Source organism: Martes martes, assembly GCF_963455335.1.
Source record: "Martes martes genome assembly, chromosome: X".
In the NCBI taxonomy this organism is placed as follows: Eukaryota; Metazoa; Chordata; class Mammalia; order Carnivora; family Mustelidae; genus Martes; species Martes martes.
In genome coordinates this window covers 40,966,656-40,993,728 of record NC_137897.1, presented here as the reverse complement: position 1 = coordinate 40,993,728, position 27,073 = coordinate 40,966,656, and the positions used below count along the sequence as shown (strand labels likewise).

The window sequence follows — 27,073 nt, the reverse complement described above, 5'->3', positions numbered from 1 at the left end:
TTCAACCTTGAAAGGAGGATGTCGGCGTCTGAAGGCGGGAAAGGTGAGAGCAGCCTTCTACCCCTGCAGACCCTTGGAGCAAGCCGAGGCTCTGCTCTACCCTCTGCCCCTCTGCCCCATCTACTGCCCAACAGGACCCCACCCCTGGAGAGTCACCAGGGGACCAGAACCACATCACCTTGTTTCCCTTCCTGACAGCACCAAACATAGCCTTAGTATCACCTGAACCCCGACGCTCAGCCTGACTCAGACCCTGCCCCTATGGCCTCCCAGCCCCATCCCCAGCTTTAGTTCGCAACTGAATCCCAGCCCTAATCCTGGCCCCAACCTCCATCCTAGTGCCCACCCCAAGTCCAATTCCAAAGCCAGCCCCAAGCTTAATCCTAACGCAAACCTTACCAACCAGAGGGCAAACCCCTGTCAGGGTCTAAACCCCAATGTAGATTCCGCCCTTAGTATGAGCTCTAAATTCACCTAACCTCAACCCCAACATCGAGATATCAATATTGTTAATGAGTAGGTCTCTGAGTCTCCAAAAAGTCTCCAAAAAGAGCACAGATCAATTTTAAAGACTGGAGAGAGAGAGAGAGAGAGAGAGAGAGAACACATTTGATAGTGGTAGTAAGTCATGAAGTCTTACTACCTTGGAGTCAGAGATTGCATATGTTGGAATCCCAATTCGGCCACTTGGTCAAATCACTTCCCTTTTTGCATCAATTTCCTCACCTGCAAAATGGGAATAATACTCTGTGCCAGACATTATTCTGAATGCTGAACTCACTTAATCCTCACAACGACTCTATAACATAGGTACTCTTATCACTCCATTACGCAGATAAGAAAATTGAAGCTCAGGGAGGTTGCACGATTTTCCCAACGCTGCACACAGGTGCCAAGTTCAGACAGCTTGTTTCCTCCAACACTGGGGATCCTAACCAAGCCAACTTACTGCCCCTCAGAGGCTAGAACAAGGCCACAAGAATTGGGAATGACTTTAGCTGAAAACCCCAATGCCAAATTCAGATCCCATCCAAACTTAACTTTAACCCTAACCTTGATCCTAATTCTAATCACAACTCATACATTCTACTCCTTCCTGTATTTAAACCCAATCCAAAATCCACCACTCGAATTTAACCCTAAATTTGCCTCTAGCTATAAACTTAATCCTACCCCGTGCCAATTTAAACTCCGTTTTAATTTAAATTTTTAATTTAAATTTTAATTTAAACAGCAAAGCCTACTTTACTTGGAAATGTAATTTCACCTTCCCTTCTCTACAAACTCTCTTTACCCCCAATCAATTACAACACCAACTCTTCCCCGCAATTCTTAACTCAGGCACCACCCCAACTCTCCCTAATTTTACATGCTCTTCTCTCCTGCCCCCAGACACAGGGATGGGATCAGGAGGAGGCAACCATGATTGCCCCAATACCCTCTCCCTCCCTGACTTGGTTTCTACACACAGACACCACCCCAGAGCCCAGCCCAGCCAATGGGACAGGACCTGGTCCTGAATGGGGGCTGTGCCCTGGGCCTCCAGCATCGGGGGGTGAAGAAATCAGTGGGGCAGCGGGCCTGGAGACCCCTAAGCGAAGGACTCAGCACAGTAAGCACAAGACGGTGGCAGTGGCCAGTGCTCAGCGGTCACCCAGGGCGCTCTTCTGCCTCACCCTGGCCAACCCCCTGCGGCGGTTCTGCATCAGCATTGTGGAGTGGAAGCATCCTGGAAGGCCGGGGTGGGGCTCAGGAGTGACGTTTCACCAGGGTACCAAGAGTCAAGGTTTGGGTCAGGGCTGGGATGGAGGAAGGCTGAGGTCACTAGGGATCAAGAGTCAAGAACTGGATTAGAGGGTGAGTTGAGAAATGTGAAGGTCACTGCGGGAGGGGGGAGAGGAGTGTCAAGAGTCAAGGGCTAAATCAAAGCAAGAACTGGGGATGGCTAAGGTTTCTAGGGGGTTCAAATTCAAAGCCTTGGTCAGGGCAAGGGCTGGGAATGTCAGGGCTGGACGCCTTGGGTCAAGCATCAGCATTGGATGGGGAGGGCTCCAAGGGAATGTGGGGAATCTGAGACCTATCTGCCTGGGTCCTTGACTGTCCACCTGAGGCCCTTCGACATCCTCATCCTGCTGACCATCTTTGCCAACTGTGTAGCCCTGGGGGTCTACATCCCCTTTCCAGAGGATGACTCCAACACTGCCAACCACAACCTGGTGAGGCTTGCCCCCCCCCGCCCCCACCCCCGCCCCAAGCCAGATCCTGCCCCAGTAGAACCACACCACAACCCTTCAAGCCCCCCATCTCCGCTCCTCGCTGATCCAGATGACCCTCTCCTATCCAGTCGAAACTTAGATCTCCGATTATGCTTCCCTTTCGCCGGCCCCCCTCAAGCCCCACCCTCAAATAACCCCCACTCTCCCGCCCCGCCCCTGGCTCCAACCTCAGGAGCAAGTGGAGTACGTATTCCTGGTGATTTTCACTGTGGAGACTGTGCTCAAGATCGTGGCCTACGGGCTGGTGCTCCATCCCAGTGCCTACATCCGCAATGGCTGGAACCTACTCGACTTCATCATCGTTGTGGTCGGGTGCGCGTCTGCAGGGGACACCCCCACCTTAGTTCGACTTCCTACCCCAGGCCCGCTGAATTCGGGGCCCAGGGGAAATGTCTGTTTCCGACTGCCCCCATTTGGCAGTCAGAATCAGGAATATCAACATATTTTAAACTTCTTCACATTTCCAGTCACGAGGACCTGTGCTTTTCCGAGAAGGGAGGGGTGGAGGGAGGTCCCGAGGCCCGCCATCAGCCTCCTAATCCCGTGCTACCCCTTCAGGCTGTTCAGCGTGCTACTGGAGCAGGGCCCTGGTCGGCCGGGAGACACCCCGCACACAGGGGGAAAGCCAGGAGGCTTCGATGTGAAGGCGTTAAGGGCGTTTCGGGTGCTGAGGCCACTGAGGCTGGTATCTGGGGTGCCAAGTGAGTGGCACGCCCCCCCAGAAGGTTGGAGGTGGGGGAGGGGCGCCGGAGTTGGGAGTTAGGCCAATCTCGCCCCTTTGTTCCCACAGGCCTGCACATAGTGCTCAATTCCATCATGAAGGCACTGGTGCCCCTGCTGCATATCGCCCTGCTCGTGCTCTTTGTCATCATCATCTATGCCATCATTGGACTCGAGCTGTTCCTTGGACGCATGCACAAGACATGTTACTTCCTGGGATCTGGTCAGCCATTCCACCCCTCTGGGGACCGGACACCACCACCACCGCCGCCCCGCCCCTCCCTCCGCTGGTTTCTGGGCCACACCCTGTTCTCAGAAAAACCCGCTCAATTCCACAGGACTCCACCCCCAGGCTCAGGCTCCGCCTCCGGGATAACAAGCCCTACCCCTTTATTCAAGCTCCACCCTCAATCCCGGACTACTGCCGCCCCTTGACTAATAGCTCCGCCCCATCACAAGACTCCACCTACAGGCCTAGACCTTAACGGGCGCTTGACTCCATCCTCCAGGACTGGCCCCAAATACTCTGGCCCTTTATCCAGACTCCCGGCCAAGCCTTGCCCCCGCCCTTTTTTCAAGAGACCCTTCCCAGTTCACAAGACTCCTCCCCCAGGCTCAGGGCTCACTGCTATTTACAAGATTCCACCACAGGTTTTACAGTTCTACCCGCCCAGATACCTGTGGTTGGAACTCACAACTTCTCCGTGGTTCCGAATCCTGATCTAGCAGAGTTGGGAGCTTACAGTTGCCCTTGATTTAGAAAAATCTTGAACCCTGAGTTGAACTTCTCAGGTGGACAGAGCTCCAGGGTAGCAGGGACTGTGGGTGGGCAGGCTTCAGAACCCAAAGCTCCTGTCTTCCCACAGACGTGGAAGCGGAGGAGGACCCGTCACCCTGCGCATCTTCGGGATCCGGGCGTGTGTGCACCCTGAACCAGACCGAGTGCCGCGGGCGCTGGGCAGGGCCCAACGGAGGCATCACCAACTTCGACAACTTCTTCTTCGCCATGCTGACCGTCTTCCAGTGCGTCACCATGGAAGGCTGGACAGACGTGCTCTACTGGGTGAGGTGGACGACAGGCCCACAGTGCGAGACCGCACCTACCTTTCCTCCCCAAGCTCAGGCGAGAGCGTCTTCATATACTGAGAGATGCATGTCCTCTCTCTCCCCAGATGCAGGATGCCATGGGGTATGAGCTTCCCTGGGTATATTTCGTGAGTCTCGTCATCTTTGGGTCCTTCTTCGTCCTCAACCTTGTACTTGGTGTCCTGAGCGGGTGAGGAGCCTAGACGCCCGCCCCCATACTGCCCCTAAGCCTCTGTCCCATTTGTTCTGTTCCTAGCAAACTCCTAGGCATCCTTTCAGAACCCATCAGAAATACCACTTCAGGGGCACCTGGCTGGCTCAATGGGTTAAAGCCTCTGCCTTCGGCTCAGGTCATGATCCCAGAGTCCTGGGATCAAGCCCCGCATCGGGCTCTCTTCTCAGCCCGGAGCCTGCTTCCCTCTCTCTCTCTGCCTGCCTCTCCGCCTACTTGTGATCTCTGTCTGTCAAATAAATTTTTTAAAAAATAAATTAATTAAATTAAATTAACAGAGAAAAATAAGAAAACTTTACTTGAAAAACAAAAAAGAACCAATTCTCTAAATTCATTTGAATGGTACTTTGTGCAACAGGTCTTTTCTTAAAAGAAAAAAAAAAGAAATACCACTTCATTTGGTCAGTCAACATTGAGCAACTACTGGGTGCAAGGCATCATTCTAGGAATAGAATAAAAGACAAAAATCCCTGTCTTCCTGGATATTACATTCTGGTGGGGAGAGACAGATAATACCAATACACACAACAGATTGTGTATACACACACCCACACACATGTATGTGGTGGGTTGTTGAAATTTTTTCTTATTCCCAGTAGGCCCCACGCCCAGTGTGGGGCTTGAATTCACAACCCTGAGATTACGAGTCACATGCTCTACTGACTGAGCTAGCCAGACGCCTCACATATGTAGTGTTTTATATGGAATATGTGCTATGGAAAGAAAGGAAGGATAAGGATAGAAATGAGCAAGTCGTGCAATTATAGATAGAGGCAATCAGGACAGACCTCCTTGAGAAGGTGACATCTAAGTAGAAATGTGAAAGAGATGAGGCATTGAATGGGCCACATGGATATCTGAGGAAAGGGTGTTCCAAGGAAAGGGAACCGCGGATGCGAAGCTAGAATGTGTTTGATATATTCCAAGAACAGCAAGGAGGCCAGTGGGGCTGGAATGGTGAAGGCAAGGGAGCCAGAGTGGTTCCCTCACCTAGCTCTCCATCTTCCTCCCTCAGGGAGTTCTCCAAGGAGAGGGAGAAGGCCAAAGCACGAGGGGACTTCCAGAAGCTGCGGGAGAAGCAACAGTTGGAGGAGGACCTGCGAGGCTACCTGGACTGGATCACGCAGGCAGAGGACCTGGACATCGAAGACCCCTCAGCAGATGGCAATTTTGGTTCTATGGCTGAAGAGGGCCGGGCCGGCCACCGTAGGCAACCCCATGGGGCCCGTTCCCTGCTCCACGCATGCCTCAGATGTGGGCTACCCTCCTCAGACCCTGCCCCAACTGGCAACAACTCTAGGCCCAGCCCCTGGTTCCAGCCTAGGACACAGAACCAGACCCACAATCGAATACCCTGTACCCAGAACAAAGACTCCAAATAACACCCCCACCACCACCACGGCCCTAATCCAGCCTCAGGCCACGCTCCCCAACTGTGCTTCCCCTCTGGCAGGGCCACAGCTGGCAGAGCTGACCACCAGGAGACGCGGACGTCTGCGCTGGTTTAGTCACTCTACCCGCTCTACCCACTCCACCAGCAGCCATGGTGAGGGTCCAGCCAGATGGGGGAGGGGGGTGGGATGGGCAGACAGAGAAGCAAGCCAAGTTTGGAACCTGGGGTCTTCAAGTACAGACCTCTATTCTCACCCTTTCCACAGCCAGCCTCCCAGCCAGTGACACTGGTTCGATGACAGAGACCCCAGGCGATGAGGAAGAAGAGGAGGGGGCTCTGGCCAGTTGCACACGCTGCCTGTAAGGGCCCCCAGCCCTTGACCCCTGGCCGGCCCAGAACCCAGTCCAGACCCTGACCCCCATCCTTACTGGACCCTCTAACCTTGACCCCAGCCCCTGAGCTCCAACCCCAGCCACCAACTGCCCCTTAGTCCCTCATGATGCTCACCTTCCATCCTCCTCTTTTCCAGAAACAAGATCATGAAAACCAGGGTCTGGTGAGTTGGGAAAATTATGGGATTTGGGGCCCCATGACTTTGTGTGAGCCCCACCTCCAAGTCCCCCGTGACCACCGGGCTAGCCCACCCAAGCTCCCCAGGCCCCGCTCAGGTAGGTAATTTCAACCAGAGGACTCACCTTTCCCCCTTCCCCAGCCGCCACCTCCGCCGAGCTAACCGGGGCCTTCGGGCACGCTGCCGGCGGGCTGTGAAGTCCACCGCTTGTTACTGGGCCGTGCTGGTGCTCGTCTTCCTCAACACGCTGACCATCGCCTCAGAGCACCACGGGCAGCCCATTTGGCTCACCCAGATCCAGGGTGCGCCCTCTCCCCCACCGCCGGACTACCAGCCCCCTTCCCCAACCCACAATTGTCTCCACTCTAGAAACCCAAAGCCAGGGCCTCTGGGGTTACTCAGACCCCCAGACATTGCCTTCCTGCGCTAATAAATGCAGAAACCTTAGCCTGTCCCATCGCACCTTGTAGCTAGCACTCCCAGAGCACTTGCTCTGGGCATCAAGCTCTGTTCTCAGCACTTTGCATGGACTAACTCAATTTTTCTTCACTAAAGCCTTATGTGAAGCAAGTACAATGGCATGCAGTACTGAGTGCCAAGGTACTGAAGAATTAAATGATTAATCCCAGGACTCAGCTAGTGAGTGGCAAACCCAGGCAGGTGGCTAGGGACTCCAGAATCTTAACTCCACACTGTCTGGATGGGTTAACCCCTCTGTGTCTCAGTTTCCCCATCTACAAAAATGGTAATTGTATCCACTCCATGGGGGTGGTTGGAAGAATTAAGTGAGTTAAAGTGAAAAGTGCTTCGAACATGGCTTAGTCCACATAAAGCTAACATTTTAGAAGTGTTAGCTCTTACCATTATTCATTTTATCTCAACGCCAACCTGAATACTGAACACACTTCTGACCCCAAGCCTCAGACAAGCCTCAATCCCAGCTAAACCCCAGATACTAACACTAGCTTCAAAATGGAGTTTTCTTGGACTCATGGAGGCTGATGGAGACCCCCCACCCTGATTCTTCCCTTCACCCCAGTTCCAAGCCTCTCAAAACCTCACCCACTCTGACCTACAGACTCACCCCAATCCCTAACCCTTGTCTTACCTGCCCCAGCCTGTGTCTGGCCCGATACCAGCTACCCCAGATCTTCCCATGGCCCCCACCCCCCTACACATTACTGAGGAAATTGGCCAATCCAGTCACCTCTGCCCCTCTCCCCATAGAGTATGCCAACAAGGTGTTGCTCTGTCTATTTACGGTGGAGATGCTTCTCAAGTTGTATGGCCTGGGCCCCTCTGCTTATGTTTCTTCCTTCTTCAACCGCTTTGACTGCTTCGTGGTCTGTGGAGGCATCCTGGAGACCACCCTGGTGGAGGTGGGCACCATGCAACCCCTGGGCATCTCAGTGCTCCGATGTGTGCGCCTCCTCAGGATCTTTAAAGTCACTAGGTGCGTGGGGCAGGGGAGGATTGGGGCCCCAAGCACAGCCTGAACAGCTCCCTCCCCAGCTCCAGTGACTATCTGACTCACCATTCATTTAACAAATATCCACTGAGTGCCTACTTCGTGCCAGGCACTCAGAGAAACACTAGGCCTAGTGAAACACTAGGAATCAAAGCAGACACAAGTTCCCACCTCGAGGAGATTATTTTAAGAGAGAAAGAGCACAAGTTGGGGGAGAGAGGCAGAGGGAGAGGGAAAAAGAAAATTTTAAGCAGCCTCCACACCCAGCTCAGAGCCTGACCAGGGGCTTGATCTCACAACCCTGAGATCATGACCTGAGCAGAAATCAAGAATCAGATGCTTAACCGACGGAGCCACCCAGGTTCCTCTGGCCTCATGGAGATTAAAGTCCATTGGGGAGGGTGTCTACTCCATTTCCATTCCCTTCCTCAAGCTCAACTCCAGCTCAAACATTATTCCGAGCCCCATCTCTGAACTCACCTCCATACTCATCTGCAAACATTACACCATCTCTAACCCTAACCCCTACCCACTCATCATATGCAAGCTCATCCACAGCTTGGATCCCAATTCCAAGGCCAGCTCCATCTCTCATCTCATCCTTAACTCGCAGCCTATCCCCATCACTAACCACAACCCCCATGTCCCTAACTTCTAACCAGTAGCCTACCTCCAGCTGCAATCTCAGACCCAGACCCAATCTCATTCCTATCCCCTCTTCTATCCCAACCCTCAACCACAACCTTATCCCCAACTCAGTCATCTAAAACTCCAAATACTCTCTTAACCCCTAACCCCAACCCCATCCCCAGCTACAGTCCCTAATCCCAATCTGAAACCCAATTCTAGCTTCAACTTCCATATAACCTCCATCCTAACTTCATCTCTCATTACATCCTCAATGCCAACACTAACCCCAAATTCAACCTTCTCCTCACATCTTATTTTCACATCGACCCAAATCCAAAGCTCATTTTATTTTTTTAAATGTTTTGTTTTTTTTTTTTTATCTGAGAGAGAAACTGAGAGAGAGAGAGAGAGCGAGCACAAGTGGGGTGAGGGGAAGAAAGAGAAGCAGACGCCCTGCTGAGCAGAGAGCCTGATGCGGGGCTTGATCCCAGGACTCCAGGACCATGACCTGAGCCAAAGGCAGACGCCCAACCAACTGAGCCACCCAGATGCCCCTCCAAAGCTCATTTTGACCTGACCTGCCCCTAGCACATTGCAAGCTGGAGTCCTGCCCTGGGTCCTGCCCTGACTCACCACTGGACATGTCAACCCTGCCTCCTCCATCTCTGATGCAGGCACTGGGCATCTCTGAGCAATTTGGTGGCATCACTGCTCAATTCAATGAAATCCATTGCATCATTGCTGCTTCTCCTCTTCCTCTTCATCATCATCTTCTCCCTGCTTGGCATGCAGCTCTTTGGGGGAAAATTCAACTTTGACCAGACCCACACCAAGCGAAGCACCTTCGATACCTTCCCCCAGGCCCTCCTCACTGTCTTTCAGGTGAGGTCTGGAGACCATGGGATAGGTGGGTTGGGTGGGGAGGGGGGAAATCATAGGGTGGGAGGGTCCAAAGAGCTTCACAGTGAACTCTCACCCCCAGATCCTGACAGGTGAGGACTGGAATGCGGTCATGTATGATGGTATCATGGCCTATGGTGGCCCCTTCTTCCCAGGAATGCTGGTGTGTGTCTATTTTATTATCCTCTTCATCTGCGGCAACTGTATCCTTGGAGCCTTGGGGGGCTGGGTGCTGGTAGAATGTGGGGTAGCTAAGGGGATGTGGGCTGTCCATAGGCAGGCTTTTTCTCCATCCTTTGTTAGCCTGAACTCACCCCAGACATCCTTCTGAACGTGTTTCTTGCCATTGCTGTGGATAACCTGGCCAGCGGAGATACAGGGACTGTCAATGACAAGGGCAGGTGATGTCTGGATCTGCCCCCAAGACAGTCTCTCCCTGGGATCCCTGATTGGGTCTCCACACATACATCCCACACTACCAGAGATGCCTTGGTCACCCTGGCAATCCATATCCCCAGATCCAACCTGTTAGTCCTCATTCATTCAATGTGCATTCTTTGATCTCCCACTTTGTGTCAGGCCGTGTTCTAGACACTGAGGAGACGACAGGGGTCAAGGTAGACAGAGTCCTCGCTTTCACAAAGATGACATTCTAGTTGAGGGAGGCAAGCAAAATACAAAGAAATTAATATATAACATAATTTAATTAAATATATGTTAATGACATATAACAAAAAAAAGAGTTTGGAAAAAAAGAATAGAGAGAAATGAAAGTTGCTATTTTGCTATAGGGTTACACCCTATTTTGGTCAAGGAAGGCCTTTACACAGAGGTGACAGTTGAACAGACCCCCAAATGAAGGGAGAGAGTGAGCCATGAAAATATCTGGGGGAAGAGTGCTTCAGACAAGGGGACAGCAAGTGCAAAGGTCCTGAGGTGCACGTTCAGCACATTTAAGAAAACACCAAGGAAACCAGGGACTCTGGAGTGAGGTGAGCAAGGAAAAGAGTGGTAGGAGCTGAGCTCAAATGGGGGAATAGGGGGACCCATCAGGGGAATTCTGGGCCATAGTGAGAACTTTGGTTTTTGCTCTGAGTGAGTGGGAGCCATAGGAGAGGTGTGAGCAGAGGAAGAACGTGCCAGACTTAAGATTTAATAGGATCCTTTTGGCTGCTGTGAAAAGAACAGACTGTGGGGATGAGGGCAGAAGCAGGGAGGTTCTATGGGACCTCAGAAAGGTCTGTTCTGATTGCACTGACCCCCTCAGCCTCGTCTATCTGCTGCAATCCTTAGCAATTGCTCCCCTTTTCTATCACAGGGAGAAGAGCACTGAGGGGGCTCTCCCACAGGAAAATGGAGTGTTGGTAAGTTAGAAGCCTGGGCACTGTCTACACCTCCCATTACCACCAATACCTGTCTATGTGTGTGTGTTTTAACCCCCATTTTCTGCCTGTGCATCTCTCCACTACTGTGTTCCTTCCGTGCCTCCCCTAGGTCCATTCTATAGTGTCTCCCCCACCATCGGTGACCCCCATCTTTCTGTCCCCAGGTGCCTGGTGGGGAGAATGAGGAAGAGGAGGGCAGAAAGAATGAAGAAACAGGCAAGTGGGCAGGGCCAGATGGAGGAGGTGTGGGACCTTAGAGATGGCACCCAGGCAGACCTCTTGACCACCTAGATCCTCCTCTCTGAGGAGAAGCCTTTTCTGAAATCATCTTGAAAGTGATGGGCTTGATCGGAAAGGATGACTACCTACTATTTACGTCAACATGGATGGAACTGGAGGGTATTATTCTAAGTGAAATAAGTCAATCAGAGAAAGACAGTTATCATATGGTGGAACATAAGAAGTAGCACAGAAGATCATAGGGGAAGGGAAGGAAAACTAAGTGGGAAGAAATCAGAGAGGGAGACAAACCATAACAGACTCTTGACTCTGTGAAACAAATTGAGGGTTGTGGAAGAGGAGGTGGGTGGGGGGATGGGGTAACTGGGTGATGGGCATTAAGGAGGGCACATGATGGGATGAGCACTGGGTGTTACATGCAATGAATGCATCATTGAGCACTACATTGGAAACTAATAAACTGATAAAGGTAGTGGGCTTCGTGTGTGGCCAGCAACATTTGGGATGCTGAGATTAAAGAAGAGAAAGACTTTTGTTTTATTGTAGAACTTCTCAGAGCCTTTATTGTAAAATAGCGTGTATTGGATGGCAAGGATGGTGATGTTCATTCAACAGACATTTCCTGAGCTTCTACTGTGTCCCAGGCACTGTTCTAAGTGCTGGAGACCCAACTGTGAACAAAACAAACTAAAAGACCTTCTCTGAGGAGCTGACACACGGGAAGAATTTGCCGTGTGACAACCACTATTCTAGGGGCTTTACATACGTTTTCCAATGAATTGTCTGTCTTTTGGTCTTCTGGTACCAGGCATGGAGGAAGAAGAGGAGGATGAGGAGGATGAGGAGGAAGAGGAAGAAGAGGAGGAAGGAGGTGCAGGGCGTGTGGAACTCCTGCAGGAAGTTGTACCCAAGGAGAAGGTGGTACCCATCCCTGAGGGCAGTGCCTTCTTCTGTCTCAGCCAAACTAACCCGTGAGTGCTGGAAATGGATGAGGGGTTGAGGCAGCAGGGGCTGGGGCAGGTGGAGGGCCAGGGACCAGCCAAGGCTCTGGCAGGGTGCGCAGCCCAATGCAAAAGAGGCTGAGCTGTCTCCCTTGGGCTCTCCCAATCAACTCTGCAGTTCTGGGTTCTGACCGCAGCCCATTCCCCACTCCCCAGGCTGAGGAAGGCCTGCCACACCCTCATCCACCATCATATCTTCACCAACCTTATTCTGGTGTTCATCATCCTCAGCAGTGTGTCCCTGGCCGCTGAGGACCCCATCCGAGCCCACTCCTTCCGCAACCACGTGAGCCATTGGCTGGGGGCTGGGGGAACACTCCCAGGGGTGCCCTACTGGGCATAAGGAGAAGGACAGAAAAAGAGAGGGAAGGAAGAAGAGGAGGAGGAAGGGACAACAAAGCTTACAGATAGACGCGCATGCGCACACACGTACATACACACATACCCCTAGGATTTCCCTAAGCCATGACTCAGTGGCTTCCCCTATTTCTCTACTCCCAGATTCTGGGGTACTTTGATTATGCTTTCACCTCCATTTTCACCGTGGAGATTCTACTAAAGGTAATGAATAGGCCCCCAGTCTTACCCCCAGTTGCCCCAAACCATCCTGTACCCACCCCCACAGCCCACCTCTCCTGTTTCCATACCCTCTTCCCCTCTCTATACCCACACCCAGAGTCTACCCTGATGTCCTCCTCCCCCTCCCGCAGATGACAGTGTTTGGGGCCTTCCTGCACCGAGGTTCCTTCTGCCGTAGCTGGTTCAATCTGTTGGATTTGCTGGTGGTCAGCGTGTCCCTCATCTCCTTTGGCATCCAGTGAGTGACCCTCTGCATCCCCTGCCCACTCCATTCCTCCCAGAGCAGAGGCCAGACCTGGGCCAGGGCCTGAGGACTGACCCTTCCCCAGCTCCAGCGCCATCTCAGTTGTGAAGATCCTGAGAGTACTCCGAGTACTGAGGCCTCTCCGAGCCATCAACAGGGCCAAGGGACTCAAGGTAACCCAGCCCCACACAAACCCACAGGACCCATGTCCTGCCCCACTCCTAGGGCCCCAATCTCCGATCAGACTGACTATTTACACAGACACCTGACCACACAGCCTGGACCCAACATGTAACCCACACCCCAGACCACTGATCTTGTGGCCTGACCCATGTTCCTTACAAGTAACTAACAATTCCCTACCCAGGGCCACATTTCTCTGACCCAAGTTCCTGAAATGTGGCCCCATATCCCTTCCTGGTAAACACTTATTCCTGGTCAGTGCCCACATGGCCCTGAGCACATATCCCTGGTCCACAACCAGGCGTCCCCAGCCCGAGTCCCTGAGCTCCATCTACTCCCAGAATCCCTCCCCACTGGCTGCTGTGGCCTGTAGTCTCGTGAACCATCTGTGTGGGTGCCTGCAGCATGTGGTGCAGTGTGTGTTCGTGGCTATCCGAACCATTGGGAACATCATGATTGTGACTACGCTCCTGCAATTCATGTTCGCCTGCATTGGCGTGCAGCTCTTCAAGGTGAGAGGAAACACTGGAAGGTCAAGGTGGGGAGCAAGAGGTAAACCTGCCTGACAAGTATCCTCCCTCCAGGGGAAATTCTACAGTTGCACTGATGAAGCCAAACACACCCCCCAAGAGTGCAAGTGAGTGCCCTAAACCCTGCCCTTGGTGGAGCTTGGGACCCCTCTCAAAGGCCAAAGAGGCCCCTAGATCTCACCCAGGCCCCTGGAACCCTTGGAGTTTCCTCCCAAGAACTGCAGAAACTCCCTCAGTTTTTATCAAGCCCCCCCAAGCTGCCCGAATTCCCAATACACCCTCAGAACTTTCCCAAGAGCTGCAAAGGCCCCCAGATCTTGCCAAGTCCTAATAGACCCCCAATACCTCCCCCAAACCCCTCTTCTCATTCTCCAGAATTACCTACATTCTACTCTGGACCCCCCAGAAATCTCTAAACACTCCCCTCACCCATGGCTACTGTCACAAAGTCCCAGGCTTCCATCTTGAGATTCCTGTAGAGGGTGGTGATTAAAAGCATGTGCTTTGAAGTCAAGCATTCCTTGTTCAAATTCATCTCATGAGGCTTGGGGGTATATTTCTCGACCTTGCTGAGTCCCATTTTACTTAACTGAAAAATGGGGATGAAAACAATGCAGATCTCACAAGGTTTCTGTAAGGAGTAAATGAGTTACTACAAGGAGAGTGTATTACAACGTAAAGTTTCTACATATAAAGCCGAGCACAGGGCCTGGCATATACTTCATGCTGAGAAATGTTGATTATTAGTATTATTTTTTTTCCTGGGAGATGACAATGATGATAATGGTGATGACAGTTAACATATATGGTACCAACTATGTGCGAGATACTATTCTCATTGAGTGACTTGATTAATCCTTGTATCAGGCCAGGAAATATGTTCTGTTAGTATTCTTATTTTATGGATGAGGAAAACTGAAGCACAGAGAGGTTAAATGCCTAAGATTACCCAGCCAGTAAATGGGGGTGGAGTAGGATTTGAGCCCAAGCTATCCAGCCTCACCACTCCATGCTGGAGACCCCAGGCCCCTTTCCCCAGCTCCCCACCCCTGCTCACCCACCCACCCTGTCTGCAACATCCACAGGGGCTCCTTCCTGGTCTACCCTGATGGAGATGTATCACGACCACTGGTCCGGGAACGGCTCTGGGTCAACAGTGATTTCAACTTTGACAATGTCCTCTCAGCCATGATGGCCTTGTTCACTGTCTCTACCTTCGAAGGCTGGCCTGCGTAAGGAGCAGGGCTCCAGGGATGGGCAGGGGACAGGGAAGGAGTCTATAGGCTGGGATCTCCTTGGGGATGGGTGGAAAGGTATCTTGGGATGTGATAAAGGTCTCTTGAGACTGGATAGGGTTTTCTGAGGACTGGTGAGCATATAAGAGGACTGAGTGGGGGTCCTCCAGAAGTTTGCTGGGGGTGCTTTGGGGACTGGGTATGGGGGTGTCTCCAGGAAGGCTAGAGGTCTCTGAGGAAGTCTAGAAAGGACTGGGTAGGATTTAAGGGGGACCAGGTAGAGGTCTGGAGGAAGGCACTGGGGGAGGTCTCGGAGAGACGGAGCTGGATATTCAGAGAGCTGTATAAGTCTTATAAGTTGGTTTTCAGAGAGCTGTATAAGTCTTTGGGGTTCTAGCTGAAGATCTTTGGGAAGATGGTGCAAGGAATTCAAGCTGATGGGACAGGATTTAGAGATCTTTGGGGGCTTGTGGGGGAGTTCTGGGGAAGTGAATGGGGATCTGAGGTGGCTGAAGAAGGGAATTTAGTGGTCCATGGGAACTTAAGGGATTTGGGGGTCTTGAAGGACTGGGGTGGGGACTTTCTCTAAAGGGTTGTATGGGGACCTCTGGGTCTCCAGAGGGCTGAGACAAGGGATTTAGGGGTCTTTGAAGCCAGCGGGTGTTGCTTGGGTTATGCATGGAGGTCCCAGGTGGCTAAGTCAGGGGATTTGGGTCTTTGGGGTGCCAAGCAGGAGATTCTAGAGTGTCTGTTATAAGGTGTCTGGGGACAGGTCTCAGAGGGCTGGGATATCTCCTCACCCACTCCCACTGGTTCCCCAGTCTACTATACAAGGCCATCGATGCAAATGCAGAGGACAAGGGTCCTATCTATAATTACCATGTGGAGATCTCAGTGTTCTTCATTGTCTACATCATCATCATTGCATTCTTCATGATGAACATCTTTGTGGGCTTTGTCATCATCACCTTCCGTGCCCAGGGCGAGCAGGAATACCAAAACTGTGAGCTGGACAAGAACCAGGTGACCTCCAACCCCTCACCTTATGGCCTCCAACCCCTCCCCACCACCCTCTTGCCTTGGGATCCCACTGCTCACTCATGCCCTGCACCCATATGCAGCGCCAGTGTGTGGAGTACGCCCTCAAGGCCCAGCCACTCCGCCGCTACATCCCCAAGAACCCACATCAGTATCGTGTGTGGGCCACTGTGAACTCTGCTGCCTTCGAGTACCTCATGTTCCTGCTCATCCTGCTCAACACGGTTGCTCTAGCCATGCAGGTCTGAGCTCCCCACCCTGACCCCTGCCAGACACCTGACCCTATTCTGTCCACACAATCCCTTGGGAACCATTAGGCATGCTTTAGGCTGCAAGCAACAAAACCCCAACTGACAGAGATTTAAGTTATAAAAATATTTGCCACATTTCTTCAAATCTAAGGCCAATAATTGGAAGTTGCATCCCGACTTAAGAGATATAAGAATGTGGGGAAAATGCAGATGGCCACTGTAAGTTCCTATTGATTGTGAAATGCACCCCATTTTCAAAGATTCTAAATGTGAAAAGATGTGCATACTGGAGTCAACAAAATATGGTAGGCTGTTTGATCATTGTTAATCAGGTATCCAGTGTCTTTCTCTTCCTCCATTCTTAACAAGTTGGCTTTCATTCTCATGATTGTTGCTTCATGGTCACAAGATGACTGCCATGGCTCCAGGCATCAAAACCACATTCAAGGCAGGAAAAAGGAGGGAAGACTGCACCCAAGGACTCTCCTCATTTGAGACTTTTATTGGAAAGCAAAAATAGTTTTCACAGAAGCTGCCCAGCCAGCAGCAGACTTCTGTTTCTGTCTCATTAGTCAGAAGTAGCTGCAAGGAAATCAAGAGCTGGGCTTTCCAATATCCATATTGGGATACCGACAGTTTGAGGAGTTTGGCCAAAGCATAGTTCTATCACATCTCCAGACTCACCTCAGTCCAAGCCAGAAAATGTTTGGTTGTGGGTGGAGAGGTCTCTGCCTCAGGCTCCGTCCTCACACTTGGCTTTCTCTCCCAGCACTATGAACAGACTGCTCCTTTTAACTATGCCATGGACATCCTCAACATGGTCTTCACTGGCCTCTTCACTGTTGAGATGGTGCTCAAAATCATCGCCTTCAAACCCAAGGTGCCCCCCCAAGCCCTAGACTCACCTGCAGTGGGTGAATTCCTTGGGGTGGCACTCATTGAAGAGCTCTCAGGGGGGCAGCAACCAAGGGCTCATAGATCAAGGAGTGAGAGGGATCCAGATGAAGGCCTACCGTGTAGTCCAAGCTGGGCCCTGCCTCCATAATATCACCTACCACTGGACCCCTATACTAACTTGCTAGCTCTGAGAAGACAAGACTCTACTTTTTTCCTGCCTACAGCATTACTTTACCGATGCCTGGAACACATTTGATGCTCTTATTGTGGTGGGCAGCGTAGTGGACATTGCCGTCACTGAAGTCAACGTAAGGACTGGCCTCTCCACAAACCCAGCCTTCCACCACCTCAACCCCAGGACCTCTCAACTTACCTCCACCCTATTCTTGAAGACTCAGTGCTCCTCATTCTAGCTCCATGTCTCCTGAATCCCTGTCAGGTTTAGCCAAAGCCCCCCTCCACCAGCTCCCTTATTCCATTTATTTCCTTGCTTTATATCCCTCATTCCATTCCATTCCATTCCATTCCATTCCATTCCATTCCATTCCATCTGCCATCTCCTAAAATGACTCTCCTGTTATTTCTATATTTCCTTCATTGCCTCTACATCCACCTCCATTGACTCCATCATCTCCACCAATTCCTGCTTTGGCTCCATCGTTTCTTCTGACTACTTCATTGGCTGAATTTCCTCCAACAACTCCACTTTCTCCAACACTGGGTCTTTCACGGCTCTGTCATCACCACTGACTGTACCATGGGCTCCATCATCTCCTCCATTGGGTACTACCTGGCTCTACCACCTCGATTGACAATGCTGCTGGTTCCATGTCTCCATCACTCTCTCCTCCATTGGGTCCTCCATCGGTTCTCTAATCTCCATCATCTCCATGAAACCACTGGCTTCATCATTTCCTCCACTGGCTCCACTGGCTCTCCGCCATCATTTCCCGTACCCTCTCATTTCCCTTCCACCCTCATTGCCAACTTTTCCCACAACCATCTTGATCCACTACCATATAACCTTCTCCATCATCCCTTGAATAATGACTTTACCACCCATTATCCCCTATATCTGCTACATTGTTTCTCCCTTTGTTCATTCGGGCCTGCGATCTCATCCTCTCCTCTGTCACCTCTGTCTTGGCCATATCTCCCTTCAGAATGGTGGCCACCTTGGCGAGGTAGCCCCCACCTCACAACAGGGACTCTATGCTTCTTTCCACACCTACCCTCCCTTCCTTTCTTCCTAAGAGTCCTTAGAAATGCTCCCTGACTATCCTGGGGCCTGAGTTCTGAGGGACTTGGGGGCTGGGAGGGCCAAAGCATGAGACAGGGAGGTGGCTGGGGCAAATGTAGACTCATCATACCTACCTACACCCCCAACCTCAGAGCTCTGAGGACAGTTCCCGCATTTCTATCACTTTCTTCCGCCTCTTCCGAGTCATGCGGCTAGTCAAGCTTCTCAGTAAAGGTGAAGGAATCCGCACATTGCTCTGGACATTCATCAAGTCCTTCCAGGTAACTCCCCATCCCCTTGATCACCCCTCACCCTCATCTCACACTTCTCAGCCTGTCCTTTTACCACCCCAAGAACTACATTTCCCAGTGTGCCATACCCATCTACAATTTACCACTTCTGGTTTTCTCTGTTTTTCTAGCCTCCCAATTCCCAACATGCCTTGGTCTCACTGACCTTATTCTATTGTATTTAACAATGTGTCCACATTTGGGAGACACTGATAGTCATGGGCACTTTGGGGATGGGTCACATCTCTCGGTAGGCCCAGGCTTGAGGGAGCAGTGCATTCTGGGGCTTACAGTTCTCTGCCTGGACCTGAATATCTATCCTCCTCCCCAACCCCATAGGCCTTGCCCTATGTGGCTCTTCTCATCGCAATGATATTCTTCATTTATGCAGTCATTGGGATGCAGGCAAGTGGGGAACCCAGGGAGCATCCCTTAGGCACTGTGGGTAGGAATTCACCCACAGTGGGGGTGGTGGGTTGAAAGACAAGCTGGATGACACTGAGTCAGTCCACACATCTGTGAAATGGGATCAGCAGTGCCTACACATCAGGGCTGTGAGAATCTTTTGATCTAGTACTCTTTTGAGTGGGTGACAACCTGTGGGGGCATGGGTTTGCCACTCTGACACATGCCCTGTGCACCCACAGATGTTTGGCAAGGTGGCTCTTCAGGATGGCACACAGATCAACCGAAACAACAACTTCCAGACCTTTCCACAGGCTGTGCTGCTTTTGTTCAGGTGACATCCATGCCTCCTCCACTGCCATCTTGGTCCCCAGCATGTCTTTGGGTGCCCACACACCCTGTCTGGGCCCCAGACTGCCTGAGCTGTGGAAATAACGGGCAGCATGGGGCTTCATTTTGCCTGAGACCTTTTATGGCTGTGATCTGAAAAGTCTTGTGTAATAATCTAGCCTCGACCATTCTTTTTCTGGCTAAGGTGTATCCACTTCTTAGGCCTCAGTGCCCCATCAGTAGCATGGGGATCAACATGGGGATACCTGATGAACATGACTGTCATCGTCATGGCCACACCAGCTTTTAAAATATTGAAATGCTTTATGGAATTTATCTGTGCCAGATATAACCCCTGGCATGAAGTGGGTCATCTTCTTACCCTCCAGTCCCCTACAATGCCACTTGCGATGATTTCATAGCCTCCCCTCCAAAATGGCCCCATTGTGTGACCCCCAGGTGTGCCACTGGTGAGGCATGGCAGGAGATAATGCTTGCCAGCCTTCCCGGGAGTCGGTGTGACCCTGAGTCTGATGTCAGCCCTGGCGAGGAGTTTACCTGTGGTAGCAATTTTGCCATCGCCTATTTTATCAGCTTCTTCATGCTCTGCGCCTTCCTGGTGAGGACCGTTTCCCCACAACCACCACCACTGCCATGGGGGCTGGCCCTGAAAGGTCTGGGGACAAGGTGGGGAGCCCAGATCTTCAGAGGGGGTGAAAGGGCTGGTCTGATAAGATCAACCAGGGACTAGTGACCCAGTAACCATAAGTTTACCTCAGCATCCCACCAACCCCCCACACCCAGCTTAGCCCTTCACCTAACCCTCACGTTCACTGGCCCACAGATCATAAATCTCTTTGTGGCTGTCATCATGGATAACTTTGATTATCTAACAAGAGACTGGTCCATCTTGGGCCCCCATCACCTTGATGAATTCAAGAGGATCTGGTCTGAATATGACCCTGGAGCCAAGTATGGTCTATAACCACATAACTGGGATTGCAGGGGACAGTGCCCTGTCCCACCCAGTCCCCCAGCCCCAGAACCTCTGATCTGTTACCCATTACCCATTACCTAGTCAATAGATCCCCCAAGGTTCCCACTGCCTCTGTCCTCTGCCTTTCCCAACTGCCCTCAGATTCTTCCCTGGCAGGCTCTGGGTTGTTGGGGGTGGGGGGAGTTGGTAGAGATGAGCTGGTGGAGTCTTCAGAAAGGGATAGAGGTATCTCCAATCCAGCGGTGCCCCCCACCCACCCCAACTTGTCCCAGGGGCCGCATCAAGCACCTGGATGTGGTTGCTCTGCTGAGACGCATCCAGCCCCCCTTGGGATTTGGGAAGCTGTGCCCACACCGAGTGGCCTGCAAGGTCTGTGCACCTGCCCACCCCCCACCTCTGAAAGGGCTGTCCACCCACCGCAGAGGTGGGCAGGGACCCTGTCTTGGGTGGGGAGGGTGTGTTTGGTTTTATCTTCAAAGGTTTCTGCCCCTGGGTATCCAATGCCTTCATCCCCGGCATTTGCTCAAAGTGGGTTCCATGTCCCTGGTGTGTGTAGAGACTTGTGGCGATGAACATGCCCCTCAACTCAGATGGGACAGTGACATTCAATGCCACACTCTTTGCCCTGGTTCGGACATCCTTGAAGATCAAGACAGAAGGTGCATGGGAGGGATGGGGAAGAGGCAGGAGCGGGAGGGCCTCTGGGGAAGGTACACGGATCAATCTCATTGAATGATGGGCCTGGCTCCTGGCTCGGAACCTCAAAATAAGTGACTATGGCTCCTCCTGGCCTGTTTTACCACCTGTTCAATGGGGGTGGTGTGTGACTGCGGTAGAAGCTTGTGAAGCCCCTTCCAACAGGGACGGAGTGGCTGCGAAGGGCTCCTCCTATTGGCTCATGCCCCATATTCTCTCCTGATGCAGGGAACCTGGAACAAGCCAATCAGGAGCTGCGGATTGTCATCAAAAAGATCTGGAAGCGGATAAAGCAGAAGCTGCTAGATGAGGTCATCCCCCCTCCTGACGGTGAGCTAGTTCCACCCCAATTCCATGAGCCCACCCACCATCACGAAACTAGCATTGGATGGGGGTGGAGGCCAAAGGGAGTCTATGCTGTGCGTAGGGAGAACAGAGGACCCCTGTGTGACCTTGCCTCTTCTCCCTTGCCCCCAGAGGAAGAGGTCACCGTGGGCAAATTCTACGCCACATTTCTGATCCAGGACTATTTCCGCAAATTCAGGCGGAGGAAAGAAAAGGGGCTACTAGGGAGTGAGGCCCCCTCAAGTACCTCCTCTGCCCTTCAGGTCTTCAGAGAGGGGCCTGGGTGGGGTGGGGTATGTGGGAGCACCGTGGCTGAGGCTGCCTGCCCTCTTGGTCTTGTGGAACCCATGTCACAGACGAGGAAACAGAGGTCCCAGGACTCACAGAGGGTCAGGGGTGGCTGAAGGACCCCTTACCCCACCCAAACTCCTGCATGGGAAGCAGGCTCATGAATGGGGGAGTTTGGACCCTGAGCTGCCTTGCTTCCCTATGTTTCTACCCTCACAGGCTGGTCTGAGGAGCCTACAGGACTTGGGTCCTGAGATCAGGCAGGCCCTCACCTGTGACACAGATGAGGAGGAAGAGGGACAGGAGAGAGAGGAGGAGGAAGATGAGAAGAACCCGGAAATTTATAAAGTGAGGGCAAGTTTTCACTCCCTAGGGAATTTGATTGTAAAAAACACTCCCTTAATTCCTTATGTAACTTGGACACTGCCTTTGGGGACGAGGCCCCCTGAGAAGACTCCCTACAACAGGCAAACGTTTATTTGATACCTACCATCCACTGTTGGAAGGTGAAACCCAGATTTAGCCCTTAGGGAGGTCACTGGAAATAAACTTCAAGTGACTTGTGTCACTGACCAAGTGACTTAGATGTAACATGAATGGCAACATTCAATCCTGCGACTTCCACAGGCCCCGATGGGCTCCCAGCCCCCATCTCGCCGGAGCTCCGTGATTTCTGTGTCTCTACCTGTTGGGGACAGACCTCCAGATTCACTCTCCCTTGGGCCCAGTGATGACGATGGGGGGGCTCCCAATTCCAGACAGCCCAGTGGACCCCAGGCTGGATCCCATGGCCACAGGTATGGTCAAGGGTCTAGTGGGATGTTGTAAGGGAAGGCAGGGACTATCCACTACATGGGGGTAATTCAGGGGCAAGGGGGCCTTTAAATGGAAATTTAGGACAGATGGAAGGGATTTAAGGGCTCAGATGGGAACAGAGGGTAATAAGAGATTCATATGAGAAAGGCAGTGCAAAAGTTTAATACAAAAGCACGTAACATGGAACTAAGTGAGTTTAAGTTCAAATCCTGGTTCTGCCATTTGCTAAGTGACCTTGGGCTAGTCACTTAGTTTCCATGGTCCTCAATCTTGTCACCTGCAAAAGGGGGATGATAACAGCACTTACCTCACAGAAATAATGAAAGAACGTAATGAAGTCACACCTAGCTTTTATAGCCTCCTCCTCACCTCCCCCAACACACTCCCAGTTCCTGTGTTGAAGGTGTCTCTTCAACAGGCCAACTTTGATTTTTTTTTTTTTTAATGTTGGACTAAATTTTTTTTTAATTTTTTTTTAAATGTAGAAACATCTATTAAAAGAAAGCCCACATTCATTTTAAGATGATGGCAGGTTGGGACGCCTGGGTGGCTCAGTCAGTTAAGCATCCAACTCTTGATCTGGGTTCAGATCATGATCTTGGGGTCACGAGATGCAGCCCCAACTGGGGCTCTGCACTCAGCATGGAATCTGCTTGGGATTCTCTCTCTCTCTCTCTCCCCCTGCTCCTCCTCCAGTCTCTCTCTCTCTCTCTCTCTCTTGCTCTCAAATAAATAAATAAATAAATAGAATATAAAAAATAAAATGATGACAGGTTAATTTTATGTTATGTGAGTTTTCCCAATTGGGAAAAAAAAACCCTAAAAGCCCAGTGTTTCTGTAGGGGATGGGGCAAGGAACAAGAAGGAACCAGGAGCCCAGGGCCACATACTAGGAGGATTGTGGTTGGAGGGGATCTGGTTTGTCTAACTTGCTTCACTTTCCCAGGAGAAGCTCTGGAGGTTTTATTTTCACCATTCCAGAAGAAGGAAGTTCTCAGCTCAAAGGAAATGAGGAGCGGGAGAATCGGGACAAGGAAGAGGAAGTCCCCACCAAGGACTCTGGCCACGACATGTAGGATGACCCCATGAGCCGCATGCAGGAGGGCAGGACTAATGGGACCTCATTGCCCATGCGCAGGCCTGAGCTCATCCTCAGCCCTCTCTCCCTCGCAGGCTCTCCTACCTAGACGAGCGGGCAGGGACTCCCCCACGCCCCATCATTTTGCCACCCCACAGACCCCAGAGATACCTGGACGGGCACAACGCACCACGCCGCCGTCTGCTGCCCCCCACGCCTGCAGGTGAGAGCAGGCATGGATCCTGGCCCCCCTACCAGGAGCCAGCAGGGCAGAGGGCTGGGGTGGCACTGACATTCTTCTTTGCCCCCCACCCCGCCCCTCCCCACGCCATGCCTCCCCCCACCCCCAGCTCGGAAGCCTTCCTTCACTATCCAGTGTCTGAGGCGCCAGGGTGGTTGTGAAGATTTGCCCATCCCAGGCACCTATCATCGTGGGCTACCCATCACCAGCAGGGCACAGGTGAGGTGGGGAATGGGGTGCTGAGGTCTGGAGGGGTAGAGTTAGCCTAGGCTGAATTTATCAAAACCACATGTCTTCTGAAGAATGAGGAACATATGAATTCACAAAAGCAAAAAAAAAAGGGGGGGAGCAACCCTCTCAGGACCCCTCACTCTTCAGAGGAGCTCACTCTTCGGGAGCTCAATAAACTTTGCTGCCCACCCAAGAAAAAAATGAATTCACAAAAGCCTCACTGTACCTGTGAGATAGGTACTATTGTTAGTCCTAGTTTACAGATGAGGAAACTGAGGCCCAAAGAGGCTTACCCAAGATCACACAGCCAGTAAGTGGCAGAGCTCAGACCGCCAGTAAGTGGCAGAGCTCAGATTTATACCCAAGTCTTTTATGCTCTTGGATAAACTCAAGTCTGGTTTATTCTCATTCAGTTTGCCTCCAGTTGTGTTTGGGGGTTGCTGGGCGGTGATAAGAGGTCGGCACAGGGGTGAGTCCTAGATCCTCATATCCCACCCATCAGTCCTGAGCCCCCTGATGTTTATTCTGGTCCAGGGTTCCTGGGCAACCCCTCCGCAACGGAGTCGGCTCCTCTATGCCCCACTCTTGTTGGTGGAGGAGGGCACAGCGGGGGAGGGATACCTCCACAAATCCAGTGGTCCGCTGCGCACCTTCACCTGTCTGCCCGTGCCTGGAACCCCCTCGGACTCCAGCCATGGCAAGAGGGGCAGTGCTGACAGCCTGGTGGAGGCTGTGAGTCTAGAAGGGACCTGGGCAAGGGGGATGGGGGAGAAGGGGAGGAAGTGGGAGCTTGGGAAGGAGGGAAGAGGACATCTCCCCAACCCCTGGTCTCTGCACCGTGCATGTGATTATCTATCCCTTTGCTCTGCAACTTCTGCTTAGCATGATGTATGCACCACTGTCTCCAGTGACTTCCCTGCACACTTTCACGGATGATGCATCATCTACCTACACTGACCCCGCTGTGCACATTGCTTTGATTCCATGTTGGGCCCTCTGCTGATTCTGATCCCATCTGTGCCCCCAGGTGCTCATCTCCGAGGGCCTGGGCCTCTTTGCCCGAGACCCACGCTTTGTGGCCCTGGCCAAGCAGGAGATTGCAGATGCCTGTCGCCTGACCCTGGACGAGATGGACAGTGCTGCCAGTGACCTGCTGGCACAGGGGACCAGCTCACTGTATAGTGATGAGGAATCTATCCTCTCTCGCTTCGATGAGGAGGACCTCGGAGACGAAATGGCCTGTGTCCATGCCCTCTGAATTCCCACCCCTCCTCCCCTGCTCAATAAACCTTCTGCTCTCCCTTCCCCAGAGGGAGACAGGCATGGACCACAGCCCTGGATTTTGGTATCTTTGCACTGGGGGTCGGGGACTGCCCAGCGCCCCCCAGGCATCCATCCCCTGCTTCAGCCCTGAGCCACTGCCCACACACGAATATTTCCAGAAACCAGGACAGCCAGGCCTGATTATTCAGCGTTAGGGAAGGAGGGAGGAGGAGGAGGAAGAAACAGCAGCCAAAAAAAGCTGGAGACAGAGTGGAGGTGGTGGGGGAGGGGAAGGGGACCGGACAGAGATGGAGGAAGGAGGAGGAGAGAGGATGTGTGGAGGCTTGGATGAGGAGTGGGCGAAAGCCAAAGATTCCATAAGGGGTCAGTCAGGTCAGCCTGAGGAAGAACAGATGGGATGAAATGGATAAGAATACTCAGAGTAGAGTCTTGCCAGTAGAAAGGCCTGGAGGTTGGATTTAGCCTGGTATGTAATATGTCAGGCAGAGGGGTCCTCTGACAGCATCAGGAATTTCTGGGAAGCTAAATTGGGATTACCCTGTCTCCTGCTTTCCACCTTCTGCCTAAGAAAAAGAAAATCTAAGTCCGTTGACAGAAGACATGGGTGACAGCAAAGGGCAAAGCCCTCAGCCTGCGGTAACCCACTCAGAGCCCACCTGTTTTTCCTGAGACCACCTAAGAGTACCCCACTGTCCCGGACAGATCCCAGCGCTCCTCTTTCTGCTTCTTGCCCTGCCTGTAGTCATCACCCAGCCTTTGGGGGTCTCATTAACCAAGCGAAGTTTTATCAGGCATTTACTTTGTGCCAGGCACTGTTCTGGGTTTCCCTCAGGCCGAATTGAGCTGGCTTAGACACGCCGCGGGACTTGTCCAACGTGGCATTCAGCCCCACTCCGAAGGAAACAGAGGCAGTGCTGGGAAAGGTCCTGGATGGGGCCACCACCAGGGAGGTTCCGACCCAGGGTTTCATCCCAGTTCTCAGAGCAAGAGTTTTCCTAAAAGCAGTGGGGAGCCATGAGAGAGATTTGAGCAGGGTAGTGACATAGTTAACGGCATTTTAAATGGATGCTCTGACGGCTGTGCTGAAAACAGAAGGGAGGGGGAAGAGACTGGAGATGCTAAAATTGGCAGGAACCATGGTTGCCTTAGCCAGGGGAGGTGGCAGAGGAGATGGTGAGAAATTAGTGGATTCCAGAGCTGTGTAGGAAGTAGAATGAACCATTTATTTGGCCCCGGGCTGAGCGCATAACAGTGATTATCTTGTTTAATCAATGCAGCAACCCTGTAGGTACCATGTTAAAACTATTTTACATGTCCTAAGTCACACAGGAATAAATATTAAAGTGGGATTCAAATGCAAGTAATTGCTGAAACCCAAGCTCTTTTGCCAAAAAGGCACCAATGGCGAGGTAGCCATTACATATTTGTAGAATTTGAGTGTGTGTATATGGAGATGCTTTTAAAAAGTAGGTATACATCCAGATGGTTCAAAATTCAAAAGGTACATGGGGCACCTGGCTGGCTCAGTCAGATGAGCATGTGACTCTTGAACTCAGGGTTGTGAGTTTGAGCCCCAGTGGAGGGTAGAGATTAAATAAACAAATATACTTTTTAAAAATTCTAAAGGGGGACACCTGGGTGGCTCAGTCGGTTGGGCATCTGTGTTTGGCTTGGATCATGATACCAGGGTCCCGGGATTGAGTCCCATGTTGGACTCCTTGCTCTGTGGGGAGCCTGCTTTTCCCTCTATCTGCTGCTCCCTCCGCTTGTGTTCCCTCTGTCTCTCTCTCTCTCTTTCTGTGTCAAATAAATAAATAAAATCTTTTTTAAAATACTGATATGAAGCCTTGGAATGATCACCAAGATCGTTAAGTAAGAAGCAGACTCCCTGACCAGGAGGGAGCCTGATGCAGGGCTCGATCCCAGGACCCTGGGATCATGACCTGAGCCGAAGGCAGCTGCTTAACCGACTG

At 51.8% G+C, this 27,073-nt stretch overlaps 1 protein-coding gene across 1 annotated transcript; it reads left to right on the top strand.

The window, feature by feature from the left end:
• Positions 1–18: 18 nt before the first annotated feature.
• On the top strand, positions 19–25,074 carry CACNA1F (calcium voltage-gated channel subunit alpha1 F; the record flags this gene model as incomplete). Its single annotated transcript, XM_080795498.1, has 48 exons — positions 19–43; positions 1,472–1,742; positions 2,111–2,216; positions 2,449–2,588; positions 2,835–2,977; positions 3,067–3,219; positions 3,863–4,059; positions 4,169–4,272; positions 5,330–5,520; positions 5,768–5,860; positions 5,973–6,066; positions 6,237–6,263; positions 6,420–6,580; positions 7,506–7,731; positions 9,051–9,258; positions 9,359–9,479; positions 9,596–9,677; positions 10,595–10,640; positions 10,826–10,877; positions 11,710–11,872; positions 12,059–12,188; positions 12,404–12,463; positions 12,613–12,719; positions 12,811–12,898; positions 13,313–13,420; positions 13,493–13,545; positions 14,524–14,670; positions 15,495–15,696; positions 15,795–15,953; positions 16,732–16,842; positions 17,084–17,167; positions 18,023–18,043; positions 18,252–18,380; positions 18,729–18,794; positions 19,037–19,128; positions 19,584–19,743; positions 19,969–20,096; positions 20,394–20,490; positions 20,678–20,780; positions 21,046–21,147; positions 21,295–21,425; positions 21,670–21,798; positions 22,078–22,247; positions 23,213–23,338; positions 23,440–23,567; positions 23,695–23,804; positions 24,351–24,548; positions 24,844–25,074. The coding sequence occupies 48 exons, from the start codon at positions 19–21 to the stop codon at positions 25,072–25,074; spliced, it is 5,973 nt and encodes a 1,990-aa protein (XP_080651624.1).
• Positions 25,075–27,073: the final 1,999 nt, after the last annotated feature.